The 14,584-nt window shown below is 44.5% G+C and overlaps 1 protein-coding gene across 4 annotated transcripts in view; it reads left to right on the plus strand.

Moving 5' to 3' along the window:
- Positions 1-14,584, plus strand: part of corin (corin, serine peptidase) — a 49,212-nt gene that overhangs the window by 14,516 nt on the left and 20,112 nt on the right. For 3 of the 4 annotated variants that reach the window (XM_067445348.1, XM_067445349.1, XM_067445351.1), the window contains 6 exons: positions 2,826-2,933; positions 3,851-3,961; positions 4,069-4,191; positions 4,987-5,085; positions 7,252-7,483; positions 9,063-9,208. In XM_067445348.1, the coding sequence (XP_067301449.1) occupies positions 2,826-2,933; positions 3,851-3,961; positions 4,069-4,191; positions 4,987-5,085; positions 7,252-7,483; positions 9,063-9,208 (819 nt within the window). The remainder of the gene's footprint in view (positions 1-2,825; positions 2,934-3,850; positions 3,962-4,068; positions 4,192-4,986; positions 5,086-7,251; positions 7,484-9,062; positions 9,209-14,584) is intronic. The other variant, XM_067445350.1, reaches the window with a different exon arrangement.

The raw sequence follows: 14,584 nt of genomic DNA on the forward strand, positions 1-14,584 counted from the left end.
GACTAATGACTACAGCCAGTAGAAGAGCTATTTAGACTAAAGACTACAGTCAGTAGAGGAGCTATTTAGACTAAAGACTACAGTCAGTAGAGGAGCTATTTAGACTAATGACTACAGCCAGTAGAAGAGCTATTTAGACTAAAGACTACAGCCAGTAGAGGAGCTATTTAGACTAAAGACTACAGCCAGTAGAGGAGCTATTTAGACTAATGACTACAGTCAGTAGAGGAGCTATTTAGACTAAAGACTACAGTCAGTAGAGGAGCTATTTAGACTAAAGACTACAGTCAGTAGAGGAGCTATTTAGACTAAAGACTACAGCCAGTAGAGGAGGTATTTAGACTAATGACTACAGTCAGTAGAGGAGCTATTTAGACTAAAGACTACAGTCAGTAGAGGAGCTATTTAGACTAAAGACTACAGTCAGTAGAGGAGCTATTTAGACTAAAGACTACAGCCAGTAGAAGAGCTATTTAGACTAAAGACTACAGTCAGTAGAGGAGCTATTTAGGCTAAAGACTACAGTCAGTAGAGGAGCTATTTAGACTAAAGACTACAGCCAGTAGAAGAGCTATTTAGACTAAAGACTACAGTCAGTAGAGGAGCTATTTAGACTAAAGACTACAGCCAGTAGAGGAGCTATTTAGACTAAAGACTACAGTCAGTAGAGGAGCTATTTAGACTAAAGACTACAGCCAGTAGAGGAGCTATTTAGACTAAAGACTACAGTCAGTAGAAGAGCTATTTAGACTAAAGACTACAGTCAGTAGAGGAGCTATTTAGACTAAAGACTACAGCCAGTAGAGGAGCTATTTAGACTAAAGACTACAGTCAGTAGAGGAGCTATTTAGACTAAAGACTACAGCCAGTAGAGGAGCTATTTAGACTAAAGACTACAGCCAGTAGAGGAGCTATTTAGACTAAAGACTACAGTCAGTAGAGGAGCTATTTAGACTAAAGACTACAGTCAGTAGAGGAGCTATTTAGACTAAAGACTACAGTCAGTAGAGGAGCTATTTAGACTAAAGACTACAGTCAGTAGAGGAGCTATTTAGACTAAAGACTACAGTCAGTAGAGGAGCTATTTAGACTAAAGACTACAGTCAGTAGAGGAGCTATTTAGACTAAAGACTACAGCCAGTAGAAGAGCTATTTAGACTAAAGACTACAGTCAGTAGAGGAGCTATTTAGACTAATGACTACAGCCAGTAGAAGAGCTATTTAGACTAAAGACTACAGTCAGTAGAGGAGCTATTTAGACTAAAGACTACAGCCAGTAGAGGAGCTATTTAGACTAATGACTACAGTCAGTAGAGGAGCTATTTAGACTAAAGACTACAGTCAGTAGAGGAGCTATTTAGACTAAAGACTACAGTCAGTAGAGGAGCTATTTAGACTAAAGACTACAGCCAGTAGAGGAGGTATTTAGACTAATGACTACAGTCAGTAGAGGAGCTATTTAGACTAAAGACTACAGTCAGTAGAGGAGCTATTTAGACTAAAGACTACAGTCAGTAGAGGAGCTATTTAGACTAAAGACTACAGCCAGTAGAGGAGCTATTTAGACTAAAGACTACAGCCAGTAGAGGAGCTATTTAGACTAAAGACTACAGCCAGTAGAGGAGCTATTTAGACTAAAGACTACAGTCAGTAGAGGAGCTATTTAGACTAATGACTACAGCCAGTAGAAGAGCTATTTAGACTAAAGACTACAGCCAGTAGAGGAGCTATTTAGACTAAAGACTACAGCCAGTAGAGGAGCTATTTAGACTAATGACTACAGTCAGTAGAGGAGCTATTTAGACTAAAGACTACAGTCAGTAGAGGAGCTATTTAGACTAAAGACTACAGTCAGTAGAGGAGCTATTTAGACTAAAGACTACAGCCAGTAGAGGAGGTATTTAGACTAATGACTACAGTCAGTAGAGGAGCTATTTAGACTAAAGACTACAGTCAGTAGAGGAGCTATTTAGACTAAAGACTACAGTCAGTAGAGGAGCTATTTAGACTAAAGACTACAGCCAGTAGAAGAGCTATTTAGACTAAAGACTACAGCCAGTAGAGGAGGTATTTAGACTAAAGACTACAGCCAGTAGAGGAGCTATTTAGACTAAAGACTACAGCCAGTAGAGGAGCTATTTAGACTAAAGACTACAGCCAGTAGAGGAGCTATTTAGACTAAAGACTACAGTCAGTAGAGGAGCTATTTAGACTAAAGACTACAGCCAGTAGAGGAGCTATTTAGACTAAAGACTACAGCCAGTAGAGGAGGTATTTAGACTAAAGACTACAGCCAGTAGAGGAGCTATTTAGACTAAAGACTACAGCCAGTAGAGGAGCTATTTAGACTAAAGACTACAGCCAGTAGAGGAGCTATTTAGACTAAAGACTACAGTCAGTAGAGGAGCTATTTAGACTAAAGACTACAGCCAGTAGAGGAGCTATTTAGACTAAAGACTACAGCCAGTAGAGGAGCTATTTAGACTAAAGACTACAGCCAGTAGAGGAGCTATTTAGACTAAAGACTACAGTCAGTAGAGGAGCTATTTAGACTAAAGACTACAGCCAGTAGAAGAGCTATTTAGACTAAAGACTACAGCCAGTAGAGGAGGTATTTAGACTAAAGACTACAGCCAGTAGAGGAGCTATTTAGACTAAAGACTACAGCCAGTAGAGGAGGTATTTAGACTAAAGACTACAGCCAGTAGAAGAGCTATTTAGACTAAAGACTACAGCCAGTAGAGGAGCTATTTAGACTAAAGACTAAATGTGCACTAAAGCGTGCTGTGATAAGATCTGACTATGGTCTTCTGTCATCTTTCCAGCTTGTAAGGAAGGCCAGTATTTGTGTGCTACTGGTCGCTGTGTCAGTTCTGGGCTTCTGTGCGATGGCTACGACGACTGTGGAGATCTGAGCGATGAGCAAAACTGTGGTAAGTTCATTTGAAATGCTTGATTTTAAGGGTTAGTTCACCCAAAAATGTAAATTCTGTTGTTGGACAGCCGTGAGTCCTCCGCTCATCTTCACACACAGATGAAGATATTAGTGTTGAAATCCGATGGCTCAGAAAGGCCTTCATTGACACCAATGTCATTTCCTCTCTCAAGACCCATAAAGGCACTAAAGACGTCGTTACAAAGCCCATCTCACTACAGCGGCTCTACAATCATTGATGAAGAGGCCAGAATAGAGTTAGTGCGCAAAAACACTAAATAACGACTTATATAGTGATGGCCGATTTCAGAACAAAGCTTCAAACCGTTATGACTCAGTGAATCGATTCATGATTCGAACCGTTATGAGTCAGTGAATCGATTCATGATTCGAACCGTTATGAGTCAGTGAATCGATTCATGATTCGGACCGTTATGAGTCAGGGAATTGATTCATGATTTGGTTCACCAAAGTCACATGATTTCAGCAGTTTGACACGCGATCCGAATCATGAATCGATTCACTGACTCATAACGGTTTGAAGCTTTGTTCTGAAATCGGCCATCACTATATAAGTCGTTATTTAGTGTTTTTTGCGCACTAACTCTATTCTGGCCTCTTCATCAATGATTGTAGAGCCGCTGTAGTGAGATGGGCTTTGTAACGACGTCTTTAGTGCCTTTATGGGTCTTGAGAGAGGAAATGACATTGGTGTCAATGAAGGCCTTTCTGAGCCATCGGATTTCAACACTAATATCTTCATCTGTGTGTGAAGATGAGCGGAGGTCTGACGGCTGGCCAACCACAGGAGGAATTCATGACAGGGTTTTATTTTTGGGTGAACTAACCCTTTAAGAGTTCCACTTCCTAATAAAGCACATTAGCGTTTGATATTTGATGTGTTGTCTGTGGCAGTGTGTGACGCGGCTGAAGATTATCGCTGTGGGGAAGGCCGCTGTATTCCTCGAGAATGGCTCTGTGATGGAGACCACGATTGCCTGGATAAGAGTGACGAGCTGAACTGCTGTGAGCCATCAATGCCTCACTGTACTCTGTGTGTGTGTGTGTGTGTGTGTGTGTGTGTGTGTGTGTGTGTAACCCTGCAGAGCATTCATGTGTGTGTGTGTGTGTAGCCTGCAAATCCCAGGGTTTAGTGGAGTGCCGTAACAAGCAGTGCATTCCCAGTGCCTTTCGCTGCGATGGTGAAGATGACTGTAAAGATGGCAGTGATGAAGAGAACTGCACACAACAACAGAGTGAGTACACACACACACACACACACACACACACAGCCCCTGTCTCTAAACCTATCGCAAACAGACACACACACACATACATACACACACACACACACACAAGCACAGTTACACACACTCACTCTCACTCTTTCACACACTCTCACACACACACACACACACACACACACACACACACACACACACACACACACACACACACACACACACACACACACACACTCACTCTCACAAACTCACCCTCTCTCTGTCTGTCACACACACACACAGACACACACTCCCATACACACACACACACACACACTCTCACACACTCTTACACACACAAAAACACTCTCTTGCGCAAACACACACACGTGCACACTCACGCTAACACACACAGTAATGCACACACACACACTCACTCTCACACACTCACCCTCTCTCTCTCTGTCTCACTCACACACACTAATGCACACACACACACACACACACACACACTCACTCTCACACACTCACCCTCTCTCTCTCTCTCTGTCTCACTCACACACACTAATGCACACACAAACACACACACACTCACTCTATTTCACACACTCACCCTCTCTCTCTTTCTCTCTCAGTCACACACACTAATGCACACACACACACACACACACACACACACACACACTAATGCACACACAGACACAAATGCACACACACACACACACACACACACTCTTTCACACACTCACCTATTCTTTCTCACTCACACACACACTCACACACACACACACACACACACACACACACACTGATGGCTCTGTCTCTCAGCTCAGGGTTTGTGTCCTCCTGGTCAGTCTGGTTGTACTTCCTCCTCCTGCTCCTCTGGCTGTCATGGAAACGCGTCATGTGACCCACGCAACAACTGCAGTGAGTGAAACTGACCTCTGACCTGTGGAGAGTTTCCATGTTTTACTCCGGATTTAGTGTCAGTTATTTCAGCCATTATTTTAAAGGAGTGATGAATTGAGAGATCAACTTTCCCTTGAGCCTTTGATATATAAAAGCTCATGGTAACATAAGAATATCCTGTAAGTTTCAGAGCTGAAAACGGAAGAGGAAACTCCGCCTCTACAGATAAATGTGTACGCCTGCTTCTGTAACCCCGCCCACCTGCTTCTGTAGCTCCGCCCACCTGCTTCTGTAGCCCCGCCCGCCTGCTTATGTAGCCCCATCCAGCTGCTTCTGTAGCTCCGCCCACCTGCTTCTGTAGCCCCGCCCGCCTGCTTATGTAGCCCCATCCAGCTGCTTCTGTAGCTCCGCCCACCTGCTTCTGTAGCCCCGCCCGCCTGCTTATGTAGCCCCATCCAGCTGCTTCTGTAGCTCCGCCCACCTGCTTCTGTAGCTCCGCCCACCTGCTTCTGTAGCTCCGCCCACCTGCTTCTGTAGCCCCATACAGCTGCTTCTGTAGCTCCGCCCACCTGCTTCTGTAGCCCCATACAGCTGCTTATGTAGCTCTGCCCACCTGCTTCTGTAGCTCTGCCCACCTGCTTCTGTAGCTCCGCCCACCTGCTTCTGTACCTTTAATCTCAGGCTAAATGCTGCCTTCATGTGATATCAGAATGATCGTAAATACGAGTTTCCGAGGTAAACATTGCACATGAACGCGCTCTGGTGTCGTGTTTAACTCTGGGAAGTTCAGAAATAATTTTGATACCCAAGTTCTCGAGATGGCCGTGACATAACCATTCAAAATGGCGGATGGGAGACGAATTTCTGCTGTGGCAGGTGTTTTATTCGCTTTTTTCCACAACAATTTCTTTGTCTTGTCTTGTTGTTAAAGTAGTACATATTTACATAAATTAATAATCATTTGAAGCATATCGTGTATTTTAAACACATCGAAAATCGCATGTAGTTGACCATCATTCCAGAATAGTGAGCATGCTGACTATCTAGATAGTGTGGTAAAGTAGCTACAATAGGATCATGTATGGCTGAAAATGATTGCCATTTTAGTCTTTAAGCAGCCTTATCTTGTCTACATTATGCCTTTATTGTGAATGTGATTATAAACGATATGCTTTCGTGTTGTGCTGCTGTGTTTGCCAGTCAATGACTGTAATGGTTATAGTGTTAAAATAACGTTTTCCAAAGACACACAAAAGTATGAAACTGGCGTCCTCCATTCTTTCCGACAACAAAGCGCCTCTACACAACAAGCTCGAAATCACGACTTCTGATAGCACGTGAAGGCGGCTTAAGCGAGCTGATAGTTTTAATGTGGTAACAGCACACTTTAGCCCTTTTACTCGCAGAGATCAGTAAAGTGGGCCGCTTTAGAAAAGCCTTTGCTTGGGTTTAGGTGGTGTAGTCACTCTTCAACCTCTACATTGGACAGTAGCGCATTATACCATACACTGACACCAAGTGGTGAGCCTTTGTGTGTGTGTGTGTGTGCGCGTGTGTGTGGACCCCCCCCCCCCAAAACAAACAAACAAACAAACAAACAAACAAACAAAAAGCAAGATGGCTGTTACTCCAGAATATCCATCCATTCCTTCTATTCTGTAAGAGACACTTGCAGGTAAAAAGAAATGCTGTAGCATCTAACTAGCCATATCATTGTTACATTTTCCAAATGTTACACCGCAAATAATGCTCTTCTTCCTCAGTATTTTTGTCTTGTTTCTAGTCCAAACATCTAAAAATTCTTAAAACAAGAAGTATTTACTAGACAAGCAAAAGTAATTGTCTCGTTTTGGGAAAAATAACTCAAAATGAAGAGAGTTTTTGCTTAAAATAAGATAAATAATCTGCCAATGGGGTGAGAAAAATAATCTTAATTCAAACAGAAACCAAGATTATTTCTCTCACCCCATTGGCAGATTATTTATCTTATTTTAAGCAAAAACTCTCTTCATTTTGAGTTATTTTTCCCCAAAACAAGACAATTACTTTCACTTGTCTAGTGAATGTTTCTTAATGTAAGAATTTTTGGATATATTAACTAGAAACGCGAATAAGAAAAGCATTTTTTGCAGTGTGTTTGTGTCGTGATGATCTCTGATATGTGTGTGTGTGTGTGTGTTGCAGGCGGCTGCGAGCCCATCTCTGTGGAGATCTGCATGAATCTGCCCTATAACTCCACCAGGTTTCCTAATTATCTTGGTCATCAGTCCCAGAAAGAGACGTCGGTCAGCTGGGAGTCGTCGCTCTTTCCTGCACTCGTTCAGACGAACTGCTACAAATATCTCATGTTCTTCGCATGTACGGTGCTCGTGCCAATGTGTGACCCTTTAACACAGCAGAGAGTGCCGCCCTGCAGGTCAGTGTGTGTGTGTGTGTGTGTGTGTGTGTGTGTGTGTGTGTGTGTGTGCTTGTTTTTGTGAAATATCAGGACACAAATGTGTATAATGCCATGGGTATGACACAGGTATTACAGGAGAGGGTGAAATATGAGGACATTACCCATGGCCCCACTTTACAAAAGGCTTATAAATCACACAGGAGGAGTTTTTTTTGACAAACTACACAAGTTCATTACTGGTCAAATATTTCTCCGTTACGAGTGAAAGCTGTAAAAACAGATTTTTACTGCAGTAAAAGTACAGAAGTATTTGTTTTCTAAAGTACTTCAGTATCAAAAGTAAATGTCCTTCTTTATGTCGCCGCATTATTGTATTATAGTTGTATAAATGCACATTATGCCATCATGGTTTAAGCCAGTCAGTGACGCTCCATCTGACACACTAGCAGACGACTAACTTAAACTCATTTAAATACTTGTAGAAAAGTTACAAAGCTGCTGTCACTTTAAGGCCGAATGCACGGATCCAATACACTGATACACATCTGATATTCTCACACTGTTCACCTTCACTGAAGACAGAATCAACTTTGTTTATGTGAATACTCCACTAAATGAGCATTTGGACATCCGTCTTCTTCCATTTTGCTCTAAACTATAAATCAGTGTTTAATAAATGCTGTGAAATCATTGAACTTCACGAGACTCTACAAGAGTGATTCCTGAAAGGCTTTCTGCAAAAACCCAAACACCTTTTAAAGAAGAAAAAAATCATCACTGACTTTCAAAGCGGCGACAGAAACGACTTTCCACTTCGAGGACCTTGATAGAAATGTAGTGGAGTAAAGAGGACGATATTTGTCTTTCAGATGGAGTGAAGTTAAAGTCAGAAGATTACAGAAAAAATAATACTCCAGTAAAGCACAGAGACTCAAACAGTGAACTTCAGTACAGGACTCGAGTAAATGAGCTGAGTTACTGTCCAGATCTTGTGTGTGTGTGTGAGTGTGAGTGTGAGTGTGAGTGTGAGTGTGAGTGTGAGTGTGAGTGTGAGTGTGAGTGTGAGTGTGAGTGTGAGTGTGAGTGTGTGTGTGTGTGTGGGCTTGTTTTTGTGACATATCAGGACAAAAATGTGTATAATAACATGTGTATGACACAGGTATTACAGAAAATGGTGACATATCAGGACATTACCCATGGCCCCACTTTTCAAAATGCTTATAAATCACACAGGAGGAGTTTTTATGAGAAAGTAAAAATGCAGAATGTTTCCTGTGATGGGTAGGTTTAGGGGTAGGGGCAGTGTAAGGGGATAGACAATACGGTTTGTACAGTATAAAACCCATTACGCCTATGGAATGTCCCCACAATTCACAAAAACAAACGTGTGTGTGTGTGTGTGTGTGTGTGTGTGTGATGGGTAGGTTTAGGGGCAGTGTAAGGGGATAGTAAATATGGTTTGTACAGTATAAAAACCATTACGCCTATGGAATGTCCCCATATGCCACAAAAACAAATGTGTGTGTGTGTGTGTGTGCAGCTTTATGATTACATATAATGACATTGATGCCTCTCTGTGTGTGTGTGTGTGTTTCAGGTCACTGTGTAGGAACTCAAAGGAGCGCTGTGAGTCAGTGCTAGGAATTGTGGGATTGCAATGGCCTGAGGATACGGACTGTGCACAGTTTCCAGAGGACGATCAAGCAAACACTTCCTGTTTACTTCCTGACCCGAATGTGAACGGTCAGTGCCATAAAACCAACATTAGTACATCTGAAAGTCCAAGATTACAGGCCGAAATATTCAGATTCTTGCCATCTTTGCAGGGCCGGCGCTAGAGCTTAGATCGGGCTCAAAAAATCGAGCCCGGCCCGACACATTAACTGTAATTATGAGCCCGGCCCGATTTAAACCCGGACATTTTTTAATGCGTGGCCGTTCTGACGAGAGCGAGCCTGTAATGAGCCGAGCGCTCATGAGACTCATGTTAAAACTAACATTGATAAGCTTAAATGAGCTGATAACACCACTGTTGTCTCCACAGCGACTGACTGTACAGCCGAATCAGATTCTGCTGCAGTATTGTCCTGTTTAACACTGAAGCTGCTCTGACACAATCGGCATTGTAAAAGCGCTATAGGCTATAAATAAAGACTTGACTCCGCTCAATAATCCATGGACCCTCACCGGTAAACTGATGTTTGCTCAAATCCAGCTCAGACATTTATCTGTAGCTTATGTGTTATTTCTTCATATTTATGTTTAAATATTATTTGTACATTTCATCTGATTATGATAACTGCAAAGATGCGAGTGGGTCAGAAATGATTTTGGTGGTTATGTTTAGTTTAATATTAAGTTTTGTTTTGTCTTAATTGTATCTCAATTTTAATAAAGGTTTCTTCGGCCAATTGCCTGGATTTAATAAATAAGAAGACTATAAATCGCGTGAGTGATTGCTTTCATTGCTCATGAACGGGAGCGCGTCTCATAAATAAACCCAAACTCAGCAGGCTTGCCTCACAGACGTAGAAAAAGCTTAAAATGTCCACTTTTAAACGAAACGATTCGAAACAAAAATATTTAATTAAGCAAAAAAGTGCAGTGTTGACGCGAGCAGCTCATGACACCGAGCGGTTCTGTTCAGACGCTGCGCTCCATCACTGCTCGAGCTGTGAGTCCTGACGTGTGAAACTTTGTAGCCTACACATTTGTCTCTTAGGTGTAGTTAGGGTGACCACCCGTCCCGCGTAGCGCGTGCGCGCACAGCGTTTGAAGCAAAATTCATGCGTCCCGCAAATTGAGACAGTCACGCATAATTAATGCTCGCTCGAAAAGAAGTTGGTCGCTCTATATCTTCGTGCCTCAGGCAGCCAAACCAACATTACTGACAGTTCAGCGTGCTACTGTTGCCCCACCCACCCCTCAGTTGAACTGCTGATGTCAACTTTTTCGTTGTTGTCATGACAGCGCACGCACGTGCATACCAGACACACTTACAACTTTTTAGATGCTTCCTATTCAAAAAATGGAGTCTTTAGGCTCCGCAATCATCAATTAAAAAGAGAAGGAGTGGGTACAAGAAATACTGGAAAAATTTATATTTGTGACTGAAAGGTGTTCAAAAAAGAGAGCTTTAGACTCACATTGCAAAAAATGCCTTTCTTTCTTAGTATTTTTGTCTTGTTTCTTGCCAAAATATAAATAAAAAAATATCAAGCAAAAGTAATGGTCTTGTTTTGGGGAAAAATAACTCAAAATGAAGAGAGTTTTTGCTTAAAATAAGATAAATAATCTGCCAATGGGATGAGAAAAATAATCTTAATTCAAACAGAAAACAAGATTATTTTTCTCACCCCATTGGCAGATTGTTTGGCTTAATTTTGAGCTATTTTTCCCCAAAACAAGTAGAGTTTAGATTCTCTGCCCGAACCCGAACCTGACCCGAACCGACCTGAGATTTCCCAGCACTATCCTCGGGTCGGGTCGGGCCGGGCCCGTGATCAAGCATTTGTTTTTTTAATCATTAGCCTACTTTACTAGTCTAATTGGGTGGGCAGAAAGCTATGCTATAATCAGAAATTATATATACATATTTAGCAAAGTAAGAACTAATACAACAACTAAGAAACAAATGTGTAGGCTACAAAGTTGCACAAGTCAGGATTAGTGTAAATGCGCGTTAAACTCACAGCTGGAGCAGTGATGGAGCGCAGCGTTATAAACAGAACCGCTCTGTGTCAAGAGCTGCTCGCGTCAACACTGCCCTCTGCTTAATTAAATATCTTCGAATCGTTTCGTTTAAAAGTGGTCATTTCAAGCTTTCTATACGCTGTTTCTCATGTCTGTGAGGCGAGTATAGCCTGCTGAGTTTGGGTTTATTTATGAGACGCGCTCCAGTTCATGAGGAATGAAAGCCATCACTCCCGCGACTTCACCTCGCGATTATAGTCTGCTATTTGCTTTTTATTTATTAAATCCAGGCAATTGGCCTAAGAAACCTTTTTTAAAATTAAGATACAATTTAAACAAAACGAAAAAAAATGCTTTCAACAAAACTTAATATTAAACTAAATATAACCACCAAAATCATTTCTGACCCACTCGCATCTTTTCACTCAGCATAATCAGATGAAATGTACAAATAATATTATAATATTTAAACATAAATATGAAGGAAAAAACGCATTGTTTAATGGCAACAACAAAGTAAGCGACAGATAAATGTCTGAGCTGGATTTGAGCAAACATCAGTTTAGCGGTGAGCGGATCATGAGCGCGCGCCTGCGGATTATTGAGCGGAGTCACGTCAGCTTTATGTATAGCTTACAACGCTTTTACAATGATGATTGTTTGTTGCAAAATATTGCAACAAAATGTTATTCGGCTGTACAGTCGCTGTGGAGAAAACTGAAAACTAAATGTAGTTTTATCATGAGCCAGTCCGCTTCGCTGCGCTTTGCTCATTACAGGCTCGTTCTCGTCAAACGCCCACGGATTGAACAATGGTCGGGCGCTTTTCAGTTCATGCCTTTGCAAGCTTAACTTTCATAGAAATTAATTTGAGAAGTTAAAAGACTTACATTGCGCACCATAGCTCCGTTTAAATTAATGCCTGTAGCTGAGCTGAGCTGTGAGTGTATCTCTCTCCTCATGCGCGGATTCAAAACATGCGGAAATGGCTCCCTCTGCTGGCTGTAGTCTTTAGCCTTTGGGCAAACATTCCTCCTATGATGCAAAAATCGTCAATTTGCATCTTAGGAGGAATTTTTCCAGAAATAAAATGCATAAATCTCTTGTCTCAGGGGGATATGAGGGGGGAAAAGCACAATCATTTGAATATACTCCAGGGTTTCTACTGATACAAAGCCATATGCTAATCGCTGAAGTAACCCTTTAATATACCATGTAAGGTGCTATGTGCTAGAAATTGGTAAACCACTATCTGCCCGTCTGCCCGTGGGGTGGGGCACCACCGCGCCAGGCAGTGTCCCACATTGTCCCTCAGAAACATACCCTTTGTCCCCCCTTGGGCTTATTAGCAGCTGGTCACCCTAGTTGTAGTATTATTTCTTACTTTGCTAAAAATATATATAATTTCTGATTATGACCTTTCTGACCACCCAATTAGACTAATAAAGTGATGATTAAAAAAAACACAAACGTTTAATCAAGGGACCGGCCCGACCCGGACCGAGGATAGTACTGGGAAATCTCGGCCCGACCCGGCCCACGGCTCAGGTTCGGGCTCGGGCAGAGAATCTAAACTCTAGCCGCCGCCCCCTCAGACCAGCATTAAAGGTCCCGTTCTTCGCGTGTTTTTGAAGCTTTGATTATGTTTACAGTGTGCAATATAACATGAGTTCATGTTTCGCGTGTAAAAACACAGTATTTTTCACACAATTGCCTTATCTGTACAGCGCTGTTTCCTCTGTCCTAAAAACGGCCTGATGATTTCCTTGTTCTATGAAGTCCCTCCTTCAGAAACACGTAACGAGTTCTGATTGGGCCAGCGCTTCCCGTGTTGTGATTGGACAGCAGCTTAGCGCACTTTGCCCGGAAAGGTCCCGCCTCTTACCATAACGGGGCGATGCAAGCGCTGAATGCATGCTCTTCTCCAAGCGGGAGAGCAACGAGACCACGCCCCCTTTCTTGCGTGTTCTTGCGGGCGGAGCGTTAGTCAACAAACGGTTCTAGTGACGTCATTACAGCAGGAAGTGCAGCGGTGCGTAGTCCAAACCGGCCGCTCTTAGTCCACACCGGCCGCTCGTAGTCCAAACCGGCCGCTCGTAGTCCAAACCGGCCGCTCGTAGTCCAGACCGGCCGCTCGTAGTCCAAACCGGCCGCTCGTAGTCCAGACCGGCCGCTCGTAGTCCAAACCGGCCGCTCTTAGTCCAAACCGGCCGCTCGTAGTCCAGACCGGCCGCTCGTAGTCCAAACCGGCCGCTCGTAGTCCAGACCGGCCGCTCGTAGTCCAAACCGGCCGCTCGTAGTCCAGACCGGCCGCTCTTAGTCCAAACCGGCCGCTCGTAGTCCAGACCGGCCGCTCGTAGTCCAGACCGGCCGCTCTTAGTCCAAACCGGCCGCTCGTAGTCCAGACCGGCCGCTCGTAGTCCAAACCGGCCGCTCGTAGTCCAGACCGGCCGCTCGTAGTCCAGACCGGCCGCTCTTAGTCCAAACCGGCCGCTCGTAGTCCAAACCGGCCGCTCGTAGTCCAAACCGGCCGCTCTTAGTCCAAACCGGCCGCTCTTAGTCCAAACCGGCCGCTCTTAGTCCAAACCGGCCGCTCGTAGTCCAAACCGGCCGCTCGTAGTCCAAACCGGCCGCTCGTAGTCCAAACCGGCCGCTCGTAGTCCAAACCGGCCGCTCGTAGTCCAAACCGGCCGCTCTTAGTCCAGACCGGCCGCTCGTAGTCCAGACCGGCCGCTCGTAGTCCAGACCGGCCGCTCTTAGTCCAGACCGGCCGCTCTTAGTCCAAACCGGCCGCTCGTAGTCCAGACCGGCCGCTCGTAGTCCAAACCGGCCGCTCTTAGTCCAAACCGGCCGCTCGTAGTCCAAACCGGCCGCTCTTAGTCCAAACCGGCCGCTCGTAGTCCAAACCGGCCGCTCGTAGTCCAAACCGGCCGCTCGTAGTCCAAACCGGCCGCTCGTAGTCCACACCGGCCGCTCGTAGTCCACACCGGCCGCTCGTAGTCCACACCGGCCGCTCGTAGTCCAGACCGGCCGCTCGTAGTCCAAACCGGCCGCTCTTAGTCCAAACCGGCCGCTCGTAGTCCAAACCGGCCGCTCGTAGTCCAAACCGGCCGCTCGTAGTCCAAACCGGCCGCTCGTAGTCCAGACCGGCCGCTCGTAGTCCACACCGGCCGCTCGTAGTCCACACCGGCCGCTCGTAGTCCACACCGGCCGCTCGTAGTCCACACCGGCCGCTCGTAGTCCAGACCGGCCGCTCGTAGTCCAAACCGGCCGCTCTTAGTCCAAACCGGCCGCTCGTAGTCCAAACCGGCCGCTCGTAGTCCAAACCGGCCGCTCGTAGTCCAAACCGGCCGCTCGTAGTCCACACCGGCCGCTCGTAGTCCACACCGGCCGCTCGTAGTCCACACCGGCCGCTCGTAGTCCAGA

The sequence above is a fragment of the Pseudorasbora parva genome, chromosome 6 (genome assembly GCF_024679245.1).
Source record: "Pseudorasbora parva isolate DD20220531a chromosome 6, ASM2467924v1, whole genome shotgun sequence".
In the NCBI taxonomy this organism is placed as follows: Eukaryota; Metazoa; Chordata; class Actinopteri; order Cypriniformes; family Gobionidae; genus Pseudorasbora; species Pseudorasbora parva.